The sequence below is a fragment of the Orycteropus afer genome, unplaced genomic scaffold (assembly GCF_000298275.1).
Source record: "Orycteropus afer afer isolate SDZICR_OR568_19922 unplaced genomic scaffold, OryAfe1.0 scaffold00092, whole genome shotgun sequence".
In the NCBI taxonomy this organism is placed as follows: Eukaryota; Metazoa; Chordata; class Mammalia; order Tubulidentata; family Orycteropodidae; genus Orycteropus; species Orycteropus afer.
The window spans coordinates 8,068,620-8,084,913 of NW_006921679.1; the positions used below are offsets into that span (position 1 = coordinate 8,068,620).

At 40.2% G+C, this 16,294-nt stretch overlaps 1 protein-coding gene across 1 annotated transcript in view; it reads right to left on the reverse strand.

Annotated features, from left to right (window-relative positions):
• Positions 1–2,111: 2,111 nt before the first annotated feature.
• MTMR6 (myotubularin related protein 6) overlaps positions 2,112–16,294 on the reverse strand; it is a 79,664-nt gene continuing 65,481 nt past the window's right edge. The window contains exons 9-15 of the mRNA XM_042781170.1: positions 16,108–16,217; positions 14,673–14,798; positions 11,761–11,810; positions 11,146–11,346; positions 8,383–8,514; positions 8,177–8,303; positions 2,112–2,372 (exon numbers count right to left, since the gene is read on the reverse strand). Coding sequence (XP_042637104.1) covers positions 2,112–2,372; positions 8,177–8,303; positions 8,383–8,514; positions 11,146–11,346; positions 11,761–11,810; positions 14,673–14,798; positions 16,108–16,217 — 1,007 coding nt within the window. The remainder of the gene's footprint in view (positions 2,373–8,176; positions 8,304–8,382; positions 8,515–11,145; positions 11,347–11,760; positions 11,811–14,672; positions 14,799–16,107; positions 16,218–16,294) is intronic.

The following is a 16,294-nucleotide window of genomic DNA, read 5'->3' on the forward strand; positions in this document are numbered from 1 at the left end:
CAGCCACTCTACGGAAGGAAGACTGGGCAATCTACTTCCCCCACAGTACTTATTTTAAATATTTTGAAAATTTTTTTATTAATAGATATTTATGGACATCATTCTTTCAGAACATGAACTGCTCCAATCATCTATATTGTTATGGTTCCTGTATGTAATGTGTAGGTCCACCTGCTTAGGTGGAAAAAAAAACATGATTCCATTTGATTTTTCAAAAAAAAACCAATCAAAGTGAAACATGAATATTTAATTACCTTTAAATAATATACGAAATAATTTACATGCTTTACATTCCCAAACACACTGAAAGTCAATCCAATTTTCTAAGACATATACACTATCTGCTTTTTGCCAAAAGATACCCCCAGAGGTGTCTTCGGATGTTAACTGAGTCCTCAGTCTATGTGTGAGCAAATAAACACGCATGTATGTCTCAAGTTGGCAGTTAAGGTGGTAGACCAAAGAGTTAAACACCAGAAGATTCCAAAACCAAAATCAGTGACTGGAACCAAGTAACAAGGCACAAAAGCTTCCCTTTGTTGCCACAGAGACGAAGTTTCCACATGGGAATTTGCTTGGCTAAGTCGCAAACCATAATTTACAGTCCATTTTTCTTATTACATACTGTGCTACAGAAAAGCACTGGAAAAATAAACAGGATTCGATAAACTCTCATACAGTAAAGCTTTTTCCATTAAAAAAAAACTGTTATGTTCAAAACTAAATATAACAGATACAGGCGCAGTAAGAGTGTAGGAGAGCCTATGGCAAATTCCCCATACCCTGGAATTGTACCTTGTGTCACCCATGTTAATGAAACTTCAATTTTAATCCCAGCTGAATGGTGTTGCCAATCGCAAATGATTTTTTTGGTTTGTTTGTTAATTTAAAGGTAAGTACTACTACATGGAACAAACAGTTAAAATGACATGGTAAAATGAAACCCCTTCCTTGTCAAGGTTTGTTTTTGTTAACCATTAACTTTATATTAGGCTCTCCTTAAGTTCCTTATTTTTTTTTTCCATCTGTATTCAACAGACGGAAGAAAAAAAATGTTCCACACAGAAATGACTGCTTTTTTTTTTTTAAACCATCAGTGTTTAGATAAACTGAAAGTTAGTGAAAGATAAAGCACTTTGTTTGTATTTAAATATGCACTATTCCTTTAAATATGGACTATTCTTTCTTTCTAAAACCATATTAGAACTTTTCTCTTGAAATTTACATAGTTACCAATGGAATAAAGCCAACCATTAAACACAAATCAACAGAAAGTGGTAATCCATATACAAAAGGCAGTCAAAGCTGTGGTACATGTTTAAGAAATCAATAATCTACAGACGTTGCAAAGAGCAAGTCACCAAATTAACACCAAACAAATTGTAATTAGAAGAAAACCTGTTTTAACTAATTTTGTATGTGGAGGTGGACCAGTGAGACAGAACAAAATCACACACTTTGGCAACTGTGTATACAGGAGTGTTTTTCTTATTAGAGCAACTCCCACAGTATGAAAAGTCCTTCACAAATAAAACAGGGCCGACCAAAATGAAAACAACACAGAAAACCCTGCTTCAGGCTATACAAATATAAAGGTAAAGAATGAACTGAAAATTTATTTTTTAAGGCCTTCTTAGAAATCTTTCTTGTGGTACATCAACATCGAACATCACCAATTGGCAAAATATATGTATGTAGTCATAGTTAACACTGCAAAACTGAAAGCACATGCCTCGTTACTGAGTGAGGGCCCATTTTGTCAAGTTTTGTTTTGTGTTAGACTTAAGGAAGGTTATTCATGTTTGGCTGTAATTAACACATAAACATATATAAGTGTCAATTCCCTAGTGTACAGTGCAAACCGTGTTTTGAGAAAATCCCCCAACCACCACTCATTTCTTACCAAACTCGGCATCATTCCTTGCTAAAAATGCAATTAAACTGACTTGTTTGTCACAAGTAGTTATTTTTCTTTCTCCAACTATTAACCTACCGTTAAACCATAAGCTCATTAGTAGCAAAAGTCCTTTCTGGGCACGCAGCACAGACCATCCTCACAATAACCCAGTTAGTGCTTGCACTAGGGCTAGTCCAGGAAACACCCACTGAGTCTAGCAAGTCATTCTTGCCACGCCGTACTCTAAGCTGACGACACCAGGTTCCGACTTGGAAAACGCTTCCTCATAGTCACTGTAACGATTGTCTGCAGAATTGCTGCCCTCTATAGTTCGAAGAGCGTCACTCACAGGGAGCAGAGTCTGTTCCTTAAAACACAAGGAAGCTTTGAGACTTGGAGATTCAGGACACACTGAACGTAACAATTCCTTGGTGAGGACGCCATCTGGTTGCTTCTTTTTGCACTGCTTAACTTTCTAAAACAAATACAAATATGAAAGAAATTACTAATCGCACATACCACACAGTAGTTATGTTAGTTGAGGAAAATATATCCTGCTTTTGCAAAATGTTTTGTGTACAATGCAAAATGACAACTCAAAAACTTAGTAACACCGAGTACAGATGAATAACACTTGGGGAGAATCCTTATTGTTTCTAATTCCTGTAAATGAAAATACTGTTTTCCATACGTATTTGAAAAAAAAGAAAAAACAAATCAATCCAGCCTCGAAAGTATGACAGGTAAATGTTTTATAATGAGAGACATTTACCTGAGACATTCACCTTGAAATCACAAACTAAATTAACTAAAGGTCTCTGGGACTATGCTGTTGTTGTTAGGTGCCACCAAGTCAGCTCTCACTCACAGTAACCCTACGTACAGAAGAACGAAACTCTGCCCGGTCCTGCGCCAGCCTCACCATCCCTGCTATGCCTGAGCCCAGGGTTGCAGCCACTGTGTCCATCCCTCCCGTTGAGGGCCTTCCCTTTTTTGCTGACCCTCCACTTTACCAAGCATGATGTTCTTCTGCAGGGAATGGTCCCTTCCTACAACGTGACCAAAGCACATGAGATGAAGCTTCCAAGGAGCATTCCGGCTGCACTTCTTCCAGGACAGATTTGTTAGCTCTTCTGGCAGTCCACGGTACCTTCAGTGTTCTTCGCCAGCACCACAACTCAAAAGCATCAACTCTTCTGTCTTCCTTATTAACTGTCCAGCTTTCAAATGTATATGAGGTGATTGAAAACACCATGGCTTGGATTAGGTGCACCTTAGTCTCCCAAGTATCATCATGATAAATGGAGAAAAAATTGAAGTTCTCAAAGATTTCATATTACTTGGTCCCATAATCAACACCAATGGAAGCAGCAGTCAAGAAATCAGACGACATATTGTACTGAACAAATCTGCTTCAAAGGACCTCTTTAACGTGCTGAAGAGCAAAGATATCTCTTTGAAGACTAACTCACAGTAGCGTGCTTCATCTTCACTTTCAGCAAGCAAGGTTGTGTCGTCTGCTTATCGCAGGTTGCTAATGAGTCTTCCTCCAATCCTTATTTGCTCAGCATACAGAATGGATAAGTTTGGTGAAAGGATACAACCTTCACACACTCCCTTCCTGATTGTAAATCATGCAGTATCCCCTTTTTCTGTTCGAATGACAGTTTCCTGGTCTATGTACAGGTTCCTCATGAGCACAATTAAGTGTTCTGGAATTCCCATTCTTCTCAAATGTATCCATAACTTGTCATGATCCACACAATCGAATGCTTTTGCATATTCAAAAAAACACAAGTAAACATCTTTCTGGTATTCTTCGCTTTCAGCCAAGAACCATCTGGCATCAGCTATGATATTCTTCATTGCATGTCCTGTTCTGAATCCAGTTTGCATTTCTGGAAGTTCCCTGTCAATATACTACTGCAGCCGTTATTATCTTTATTATCTTCAACAAGACTCTACTTGCGTGTGATATTAATTATATTGTTTGATAATTTTCACATTCTGTGGGATCACCTTTCTTTGGGATGGGTACAAATATGGATCTCTTCCAGTCAGTTGGCCAGGCAGCTGTCTTCCAAATTTCTTAGCATAGACAAATGAGTGCCTCCAGTGCAGCATCCATTTATTGAAGTATTTCAATGGGTATTCCGTCAATTCCTGGAGCCTTGTTTTTCACCAGTTGCTTCAGTGTAGCTTCAACTTCTTCCTTCAATACCATTGGTTCTTGATTGCATGCCACCTCCTGAAATGGATGAACATCAACCAATTCTTTTTGGTACAGTAACTCTGTGTATTTCTTCCATCTTCTTTTGATTTTTCCTGCACCATTCAGTATTTTGCCTCTAGAATCTTTCAGTATTGCAACACAAGGCTTAAATTTTTTTAAGCTTGAATTGAATTGAATTTTTAAGCTTAAATTTTTTTAAGCTTTCAGTTCTTTCAGCTTGAGAAATGCTGAGCATGTTCTTTCCTTTTTGTTTTCTAACTCCAGGTCTTTGCACAATTCATAATAATTGACTTTGTCTTCTTGAGCTACTCTTTAAATCTTCTGCTCAGCTCTTTTATCTTGTCATTTCTTCCATTTGTTTTAGCTACTCTCTGTTCAAGAGCAAGTTTTAGAGTCTCTTCTGACATCTATTTTGGTCTCTTCTTCCTTTCCTGTCTTTTTAATGACCTTTTGCTTTCTTCATGGATGATGTTCTTGATGTCATCCCACAATCCCTCTGGTTTTCAATCATCGGTGTTCACTGTATCAAATCTATTCTCTAAATGGTCTCTAAATTCAGGTGGGATATAATCAAAGCCATATTTTGGCTCTTGTGGACTTGTTTTAATTGTCTTCAGCTTCCACTTGAACTTGCATATGAGCAATTGATGGTCTGTTCCACAGTCAGCTCCTGGCATTGTTTTAGATGAAGATATCGAGCCTCTCCATCATGTCTTTCCACAGATGTAGTCAATCTGATTCCTGTGTGTTCCACCTGGCAAAGTCCACATGTATAGCCACCGTTTCTGTTGTTGAAGAAAAGGTACTTGCAATAATAAGTCATTGGTCTTGCAAAATTCTATCATGCGATCTCCAGCATTATTTGTTATCAAGACCGTATTTTCCAACTACTGGTGATTCTTCTTTGTTTCCAACTTTTGCATTCTAATTCTCAGTAATAATCAGCATATATTGATTACACGTTTGGTCAATTTCAGACTGCAGAAGTTGGTAAAAATCTTCAATTTCCTTGTCCTTGGCTTTGGTGGCTGGTGTGTAAATAGTAGTAGTATTGCCTGGTTTTCTTTACAGGCACATGGATATTATCCTGTCACTGACAGCACTGTACTTCAGGACAGATCTGGAAACATTCTTTGTGACAAGGAATGCCATGCCATTCCTCTTCAATTTGTCATTCCCAGCATAGTAGATCATATGGTTGTCTGATTCAAAATGGCCAAATCCAGTCCATCTCAGCTCACTGTGCCGAGGACATCGATCTTTATGCTTTCCATTTCAGTTCTGACAACTTCCAATTTTCCTGGATTCATGACTTCGTACATTTCACATTCCGATATTAATAGATATTTGCAGCTATTTCTTCCCATTTTAAGTTTTGCCACATCACCAAATGGAGATCCCAAAAACTCTATTCTATCCACATCATTAAGGTCGATTCTACTCTGAGGAGGCAGCTTTTCCCCAGTCGTATTTTGAGTGTCTTCTGAGCCGATGGAATCATCTTCCGGCACTATATCGGACAATGTTTCAGGTCTATTCATAAAGTTTTCCAGTAATGTATCAGACAGTGTTTCACTGTTACTCATAAGGTTTCCACTGGCCAATTCTTTGATAAGTGGATGGCCCCTTCCTTCTTCGGAGTCTTAGTCTGGAAGCTCTGCAGAAACCTGCCACAGTGGGTGACCCTGCTGGCATTTGAAACACCGGTGGAAGCCTCCAGCCTCACAGCAACACGCAAGCCACCACAGTACAACAAACATAAGGAGCTTTTTCTTACGTGGTTGCCCTCTGCTGGTTTGCTAAGTGAACACAACAGACTTTAAAACAACAGAAGCTCCACCTTCCCCCACCCCAAAAAGCTAAGACTGAAAAGTGTCCTTTGGCAGAGACTCGTGTTCTCCAAACCTGGACAACCTGCAGACTGTCTGCACGGCCTGTTCCTGGGGCTTGGTTTTGTTTCAACAGACCCTCCCCGCACGGACTCTGGTGTCTCTGAGAGAAGACACTTCCGTCTCTCAGGGACGGCTAAGCAACACTCCTGCCTGGAAAGTAGACAAGAAAGTCTTCCTGAGCTTAAACAACTGTCGAGGGTTTTTATGTATTTATCCAGTTACTGATCCCTTTTTGTTACATTTGATGGTAAAGAAAAGATTACAGGAAAACCTTAAGGTGGGGAGAGATTTCTTAAAGAAGATAAAACAAAAGCATGAAACAAAGATAGGTCAATTTGATAACATGATCATTTAAAACATCTATTGTAAAACATAACATAAAGCGGCAAGACCAGTATGACAGGACAAAGCTGTCCGTACGCATACAATAAAGAATCACCGCCCAGGACACAATAAAACCTGTGAAAGCCGGAACCTGTGTAAGGTGGAAAATGCAAATTACTTCAGCCTGTTGTTGTTGTTATGTGCTGTCAAGTTGGCCCCGACTCATAGCGACCCCTCCTTGGGTTTCTGTAGTGATACTGCCTGGGAAACCCAAGTGTGTAAGGTGGAAAATGCAAATTATTCAGCCTACAAGGCCTAATGTAGGGTCGCTATGCATCAGAGTCAACTCCACAGCAATGGGTTTGGTTTCTGATTGTTTTAAGAATAAGCCTAATAAGACACCATCCTGTCAAAGGGCGAGACCTAGAAAAACAACGCAGTCCTGTTGGGCTCCAGCTTTGGCAGGTTTTACTGTATAAAGAACCCTTAGAAATCAGTAAGGAAAAGGCAGACAGGGCAACAGAAAAATGAACCAAGGCCTGAATAGGCCATTCACAGAAAAGAAAAACCAAAGGGCCAGCAAACATATAAAAAGACTTCACTCGTAATTCATAGAAATACAAAACTGACAACAGTTTAAATGTTCCTTCTCAGTGGAAGGATCAACTGTGACATCCATGCAATAGGCTACTACTCAGCAGTTACTAATGAAACATGAACTCAAGCTACAATGTTGAGCAAAATACAGCATATCGACAGTACAAAAAGCTTTCTAAAAAAACACGCAGTTTTTTAAGCTGAGAGAAGGGCACGTGAGTTTTCATTTTGTCTGCTGTTCTTTAAACCTTACACAGATAATATACATATTCTTCTCTGTTTTTCAACATATGTTGTTGTTATGTGGCATCAAGTCATCTCCAACTCATAGCGACCCCTCCTTGGGTTTCCGAGATGGTATCGCTACGGAAACAAATTGACCAATCTTCCTTCCAAGGAGTGGCTGGTGGGTTTGAACTGCCAACCTTTTGGTTAGCAGTCAACTGGCTTAGGCACTATGCCACCAGTGCTTCCTTTTCAACATATAATACAGCCTTTTCAAATTATGCAAAACACTACTACAAATTGTGGATTCAAACATGTAGCAAAAGTACAAAAATACATATGGAATGGTAACACCAAATTCAGCACAGTGAATCTGCCCACCTCAAAGTAGACAAGAGAGGAAGCAGGCAGCAGGACCGAGTAGGAGTACACAAGGGTCTTCAAACATATCTATAAAGTTTTATTTGTCAAAGCAAAAACAAGAAAGATCTGAAGCAAATGTGATGTTAATATCTCACAAAGCTAGGTAGTGGGCACCTGGCTGTTTATTACATTTATCGCTACAGCTTTCTATATATTTCAAGTACTTCAAAATATTTTACAACACAGAGAAAGCCATTCAAACTAAGCTATTCAATGATAATTGAGGAGAACTGATTTTGAAGTAACCCTGTGTACTTGCATGGTTGTACACAATAACTCACATGTGTACTTGTGAGATTGTACACAGTAATTCACATTGGCAACACAAGTAAGGAAAACCAAAAAACCAAACTCACTGCTGTCAAGTTGGTCCCGACTCATGACCCTTCCCTGGGTTTCCGAGCTGTTATCTCTACAGAAGTAGATTGCTCAATCTTCCTTCTGAGGAGTGGCTGGTGGGTTTGAACCGCCAGCCTTATGGTTAGCAGTCAAATGCCTTAGGCACTATGCCACCAGAGCTCCATACAAGTAAGGAAGTAATTTAATATTCCAAATATATCATGTCAAATACTTGAGAGTACTTACAGATTCTAGGTCTTTAATCTCTTTCTCTAGCTGTTTATTCTGCTCGTTCATATTCATAATTATGTTTAGCATGGACTGCCTGGGATGCAATGTTCGATCAAACTGGTGGTACATGTTTCTCCAAAACCTTTATGAGAAAAAGACAAGTTTCAATAAACTACGTTTGAGAACAATCAAGTATAAATGCTTCAATTATGTCAACTTACTTAAAATTGAAAGACACTGTACTTGGATCCAAGACCATAAATCTCTGTGATTTGGAACTGTAGAGAGGATTTAAGTACTTCTTTTGGTCATCCAAAAGAAACGGCCATAGGGAGTAAGTCTTCTCCTTCAACCTTAATGACAATCAGAAAAACAGAAAGCTCTTTCCAATGGATGAACAGTATTAGCACTAATACTCACTTTTTTATTATTCAAATAAGCTTTCAAAGTAGATTTACATTTTGGCCTTCTAGTCACAGACCAATCTCTGCGCATCCCTGAATTCTGTAGTCTTTCTTTTCTCCTTTTCACCCATAATCATGTCACTAATAAAATCATGTCTCTCAAACACAACTCCAATATACCATTTTCTCACACAACCACACACTTTAAGACATTCCTTTCTTACTAAAGCTCTGGTGGCACTGTGCTTAAAGCACTGGGCTGCTAACCAAAAGGTCGGCAGTTCTAACCTACTAGCTACTCCATGAGAGAAAGATGAGGCCGTCTGCTTCCATAAAGATTCACAGCCTTGGAGGAAACCCTGTGGAGCAGTTCCACTCTGTCCTACGGGGCGCTGTGAGTTGGAACTGACTCGATGGCAGAGGGTTTGGTTTTCTGATTTTCTCTTACTTCACATAATTTCTTAAGCAAATGTTAAGCATAAACTTGGTCCTCACTACACCTATTTTAATCACCACACACATCTACACAGAAAAAGAAACAAATTTATCTCCCTTTTTGGCTTTATTCCCTTAACCCCATATCTGGACTGCAGTGGCAAGTATTATGTTGTTGTCATAGACTTAACTCATAGCAACCCTTCCTTGGGTTTTCGAGGCAGTATCATTATGGAAGCAGATTGCCCAACCCTCCTTCCAAGGAGTGGCTGGTGGGTTTGAACTGCCAGCCTTCTGGTTAGCAGTCAAGTGCCTTAGGCAATACGCTACCAGAGCTCCTGGCAAGTATTATAAGGCAGAATAAATTTAAGTTTGAGTGGGTACAATAAGGAAAATGGGATGAAATCATTACTCGATAGTAAAATTTAAAAAAAAAAAGCAGCAGCAGCAGAACAGTTTTAGACAGTGTGTTACAGAGCAAACTGAACATAGGTAGCAAAAGGGGAAGAGAAGATAGTTGGAAAAGGTGGCGAATCATCTCTCTTTTCTGTGACCCCTAAGATAACCCATAGGAGCTCTAGTGGTGTGGTGGGTAAGGCATTTGCCTGCTGACCCCAAGGTCACTGGTTCAAACCCACCAGCTGCTCTGCAGGAGAAAGATGAGGCAATCTACCTCCATAAAGATTTCCAGCCTTGGAAACCCAATGGGGGTTGCGATGAGTAGGAATCAACTTGATGGCAGCAGGTTTGGTTTTGGTAAACAGCCCATATTTTCTTAGACAGACTATCAGAAAACACCCGCTCTTATTACTTTCAATTTGCAAGGACATTTGCTACTAACTGAGACTACTTTTTCCGAAAATAGCTCTGTACTCCAAGAAGAGTCATCTGCTCCAAATTACAGTAAGTACTACATGTAATAATTCCTAGAGCCCTGTAATTACGAGAGCTGAAGTCTCCCTGTTCTTTGACTTCTTCCTCACGGTCATTACTCTCTCTCCCCTACACAACAGCTTTAGAAGCTTCCACTTACTCACAGTTCTGCCATCAACCTATTCTATTCACTCACCACTTCCAAACTATCAGGTACTGTCCCCAGCCACAGCTTCTGCCTCCACAACTTCTTTATTCCAATTACTGAAAGCATCCAGTACATGGCACCCAGTCCAGAGTGAGAGTATGTGGCTGTCCTCAAGCTGCTGCTACTAGATTTACCTTCTAACACATCACTTCTATGTTCTAGAATCTATAAATTCTCTACTGTAAGAAACCTAAGGAGCTCTGGTGGCACAGTGCCTAACGCATTTGACTGCTAACCAGAAGGCTGGTGGTTCAAATCCACCAGCCACTTCACGGAATGAAGACAGGGCAATCTACTTCTGCAAAGATTTACCATCTCGGAAACCCCATGGGGGGGGCCACTGTGAGTCGAAACTGACCCGATGGCAGTGGGTTTGGTTTTGGTTTGGTAAGAAATCTAAATTCTTAAGCCCAACTTAAAGATTTATAGGACCCCTCAGCCTTACTCCAGATCTCCCTTGCATCAAAGTTTAATGGAAAACGCTACCCATGAAGACTGGTTAGGCAAGAGTAGGTGAGCCAGAGTCAAGTACAATGTCTCAGAGCTCATCAGAGACCCAAGTGGGGGACAGACATCCTGCAGCCAACCAGCTGCTTTGAAGTAGGAGCTGTAGGCTTCATTTTAACTTAAAAAAGAGCAACAGTTATAAAACCTTTTACCACACTTTAAAGCTTATGACCAATACTTCCCGGGAAATAAAATAGTGCCAAGACTTCTTCATCCTAGAAAATATATTCAGACTGAAAGGAGCATGAGAGCAGCTTCCAGCATGTTGGTAGTATTTCCTGATCTGGGTGCTGGTTTGTTAAAATGTACTGAACCTCACACTTACACCGTATGTATTTCCTGTTATTTTAAAAATAGATATTTACCATTAACCTTAGGGGTTGGAGGATACTCAGAGAGTACTTAGCTTCAGAAATATGGCCAATAAAATCTTTATAATCAAACTCAGTGCTATTTCATACTGTCAAGATATGTGATTAACTGTGATTTATCTCAGACCGCAAGTAGGTAGGCTAAAAAAAATAAATAAAAAGGTCTATCACAATCAAACATCTTACTTGAGTTCTTCTCTTTCCTTCTGACAATTCCCAAGGAAGTTTCCAAATTGGCATGAATGAGTATGCTCATGGATCTGAAGAAGAAACGCTTCATTGAATTCAAAGGCTTGTGGGAACTGTTCGCTCAAATGCCACACACACTCCAAAAACTGAATGAACACTGGTGAGACTTCCTTGGGGTCACCATCCAAATGGCCACACCTAACCCCACAAAAAAGTACAAGCTTTTAAAAATGCCTCTGGCAGAAGTCCATTATTCAGGTATTGCAAAATGTAAACACATATAAAAAAAATTCCTAAAACATTGTTACATCAGCACAGAAGAACTGTAATGTTTTAAGGAAAAAATCGATAGTAAGTTTTTCAACCACAGCTTTAAAGGATCTGTTACCTTCTAAATATTACAATCTAACCAAAAAAGAAGATATTGAATAGCCATGAAAAATAACCAACATGTTAGAATTTAAAAGATGAAAGAAAGGTAAAAATTAGACAAGATCACAGTACTGTTACCTCCCCTTAGATATGCAAGTTCACAAAGGACAGAACCATTTTGGTAATCGCAACTAATTTTACCAGCTTTACAAAATACATAAACGCATGATTGTGACTCACCTCTCTGAAAATTTATGTCCAAAGGAGATCCAATCCTTTTCTATTAAAACCTTAAGAAGAAAAAGTAAAATTCATGCTGTAACAACTGTCAATGTTTTTGTTTAGAATGGAGTAAATATAGCTGAAAATCGGCATTAATATATATTTTAATTTATGGTTATGGGGAAGGTGGATTAGAACTTGATTATGGGGTTAACGAATGAAAATGATACATAGAAAGAAACAGAGTGGTCTTGTGACCTGAATTATTTCTGCTGTATTCATTATATTTTAAGTGAAAAATGTGTTAAAAAGCAGTATTACATCTAAACTTTTGGATGTATGAAGATGATAGTTGCACAGAAATAAGGCTAGAAAAATGTGAATCAAAATGTTAACAGTGTTTAACTCTTGCTGGTAGATTAAAGAGCTCTGGTGGTGTAGTGGTTAAGGTATTTCACTGCTAACCAAAAGGTCAGTGGTTTGATCCTACCTGCTGCTCTGCAGAAGAAAGATGAGGGAATCTACTATAAAGATTTACAGGCTTGGAAACCCAGTGGGGGTCTCTATGAGTCATAATCGACTTTGGTTTTTGGTTTTGGTAAATTACTGTGGGTATTTTATACCTTTGACTTCCTAGCACATTAATTATATAATACTTTTTAAAACACAGGATGAGAGACCAATGCAAACAGTACTTTAATATTTTCAGATCCCACTGTTATCTAGCCTCCTGGGTGGACTGTCTTTCTCTATCATCTGGTTTCTCTGTCATAGCTTCTCTGTTTAACTATTTCATAGCCATAACAGGTTTCTAATTTTTTCAGTTTAATATAAACATATCTTCTTAGTACTTAATTTATAGTTTCTTTACATTATCACCAGGCAGGCACATTTTTCATGGTGTCAAAATTCCCACTTTTAGCTTCACTGATTTTGTCTTAAGTCTCTAATTTCTGTAGAAAGTTGTACAATGCAATAGTAAAGAATGCAGTTTCTGGAGCCCATACTGCATGGGTTCAAATCCTAGCTCCACCACTTTTGCGACCTTACCTATTCCTCTGCTTATCTCCATGAGGAGCACCACTGTGCACCCTGGCAACCAAGACAAGGCCCTGGAAGTCAGCCAAGAGCATACTCCTGTCTTCTACCACATCCAGTCCTTGGCCAACTCTTACTACTGTCTAACATCCCTGGAAACCACCACCTCCCCCTCCATTTACATGTCACTGCCTTAGTTCTGGCCCTCTCTTCTCTCCTATGTTATTACAGCCCTTTCTGTGCTGCTCTCCTGGCCTCCATTCCCCATCTTTTTAAACAGTAGATCTGACCATGTTACTGTTACCTCTATTTAAAGTTCTATAACGGATTCTCAGACCCCAAAAAGGCTGCAGTCGAAATTCCAGCCTGCCCACCTTCCCTTTCTCAGGCTCTCATCCCATTCTCATTTCCCTGCACCTCTGACCCCCATCTACCCTGCCCCAATCCCTCCCGCCCTGATAACAATGATGTGTAGTCACTGGAAAGAGGAATGCTTTCATTCACAGTGGTCCTGCCTGGGAAGCTCTCAAATCATTCCTGGTCATTTTATCACATGAGCGCAGGTGTCTAGCAAACACTTCAAAGCCAAACATGGCGAAGAAAGCGATTCCTTATGTTATCTCTCAAGGAAAGCTATCCTTTTTTGCTGAGTGTCATTTTCTTATTAACAGCCCTCCCATCTGGCCTGTCCCAGATTCCAAATGTCAGCACCACAAAATGACAGTGCTAAGAGAGGCCTCCACCACTTGTCTGTCAGTCTGTTGTACTGTGGTGGCTTATGTGGTGCGGCGATGCTAGAAGCCATGCCACCAGTGTTTCAAAAACCAGCAGGGTCACCCATGGAGGACGTGCTTCAGCAGAGCTTCCAGACTGACTAGGAAAAAGGAAGGGGCCATCCACATCCAAAAAAATTGGCCACTGAAATTCTGAATAGCAGTGACACACTGTCTGATATACCACTGGAAAACATCATGAACAACAGTGAAACACTGATACAGTGCCAGAAGATAACCCCATTCGTTTGGAAGGCACTCAAAATACACTTGGGGAAGAGTTGCCTCCTCAAAGCAGAGTCGACCTTAACAACAGAGTGGTTGCCACAATGGGCTCAAGAAAAGATTGTGATAACAGCGCAGGACCTGGCTATATTTCGTTCTGTTGTACATAGGGTTGTCATGAGTCAGAGCTGAGTCGATGGCACCTAACAACAAGAGGGGCCTGGTGATTTTAAATCTTCCCTTGCTTTACAACTGCAGTTAAATAATTCTAGGCAGATGAAAACTTTCTAACATCTCATTTCCTTCATTCACCACAAATTATGATGTACATTTTGAAAACGTTAATTAATTTGCTCGTATGTTTTAAAAAAAAAAAGCAGGAGCCAGAAATGTATTTTTATAAAGGAGACAATCTGTTCAACTAGAAATTTAATCTGCAGAGAAAAACGAGCCACCTGACACAGGACACTCATCAAAGTCTGCAGCTCTGCACAGAAAGCTCCTCTAGGATACAAGTTTTTAAGTCTGTTTATCTGGGCCTCAAATGAAAATGAGAGAGAAAATACTGAATATTGCTGTTGTAACATTTTAGGAGAAAAAAGAAAAAAAGCCTTTAAATCTCAAACTTTCTGTCAAAGCAGTGGCACAGATGACAGGAAGTGTCACTCTGGGTCTCGCTCTCAGCACTGCTAACACTGAGGCCAGGCAGTTCTTTGTGTGGAGACTGTTCTGGGCAACAGAAGATCCATAAACACACATTCCTGCCTTACCAGCTAGATCCAGCTGCAGTGTTCCATCAGTGTGACAACCAAACACATCTCCAAACATCAACAACTGTCACTGAGGGGCAGGGGGGCATTTGAGAACCACCAGTCTAGCCAAGTAAGTACCTACCATGAATCCTTTGATTGTCCTATAGTAGGAATCCAGTAGCAGAGAGCCAAGGGAACACACCTGGGAAGTCCTATCCCAACCATCAGAACAATGTACCAACACGCTTGCATTTTCAACCACTATAGCCTAAAAGGAAAGATCACATATTACACTCTGGGAGACTACATTTCAGATAAATCAAGATGTTCTGTTTACTCCAAACTATACTTGAGGCCTGATGACGCAGTGGTCAAAGTGCTAGGTTCTAAATGGAAGGTCAGTGGTTCGAACCCACCAGCCACTCTGCAGGAGAAAGATGAGGCAGTCTGGAAACTCAACAGGGCAGTTTGACTCCATCCTACAGGGTCGTTGTGAGACAGAATGGGCCAGACAGCAGTGTGTTGGGTTTGGACATGAGTAGGTATTTGTGGAATAAAGGACCTAGTTTTACCCTAAGGAAAGTAGCCTTTGTCTTTGGTTCCTTGGAGGAACTGGGGTGCCTTGGTCTGAGATTTCCAGACCACAGCTGAAGATTTGTGCTGGAGAGTAGGGATTAACCATACCAAAAAAGACTCACCTGAAGTCAATATCCACTAGCCTCAGGAGACAGGACTTAGCTTATCAGGCTGGACTGGCCAATAAAAACCCAGAACACGAAGGCTCTGAGGGCTTCCTAGTTGGTAACAAGAACATCTGTTCTTAGGAGAATGGTGTGCTCCTTGGGACACAGAAGGTAAGCATTGGAGAGTCTGGCAGACTCTTCATTTGTATCCTTTTGGCCACAATAAATCTGTAGTCAAAGTATGGTACAGGCTGTGAGTTCTGTGAGTCATTCCAGTGAACACAGAGGGGCATGGGAAGCCAGCAGGTCAAAAAGGAAGGATGTTGTGTGAATTCCTGAGCCCTGGCAGCCTGAAAAGGTTGTGGGAAACTAGCCCCCAATCGGTGGCCAGCAGATCAGAAGGATGTCCTTTTAACTTGTGAGCTATGACCTAGCTCCAGGAGGCTAGGGTCACAAAGACAATATGCCACGGGGGTGGCTGGTGACACAGATAGAGAAGTGAGAACGTGAGGTTTGGACCAATCTCCACATTTTGGAGAGTGGATTCAAATTGGTCCTTAGCACACACACTGCAACATAAAGAAAAGCTCATTGTAAAGGTAATGCTGCCACAGCATAATTTCCAAAATCCAAAACAAAACACAACAAAAACCCAAAGCACGCAGCAAAAATATGACAAAAATTCTGTTTCAAAGTATATGAGAACTTCTTTTTAAGTTCCTGCATTAAGCGCTGTATGATATTTATGAATATCAAGTTAAGGTGAGTCTCCTTAAAGAAGTAAAGCATAAAAAAAGTCAACTGAATGGACAGATACCAACACCCAACAGAATAAATCCATTCCTTTCCAAATATTATAAACTCCAGAACCAAATATTAGGGATAAAGAGTTACTTTGGCTAAGAAGATTGCAGCATCCATAACAGCTTTGATATGGCGAAGCCATCCGGAACTCTCCATCCCAGAGTAGAAGTCATTGACAGACAGCCCTTTGGTACCACTGACTGAAAGACAAGGAAGAATTTAATTAGAATGGAGATAGTCTCCACTGCTCCTATTCAATAGATCTCTAGGTGAGTAA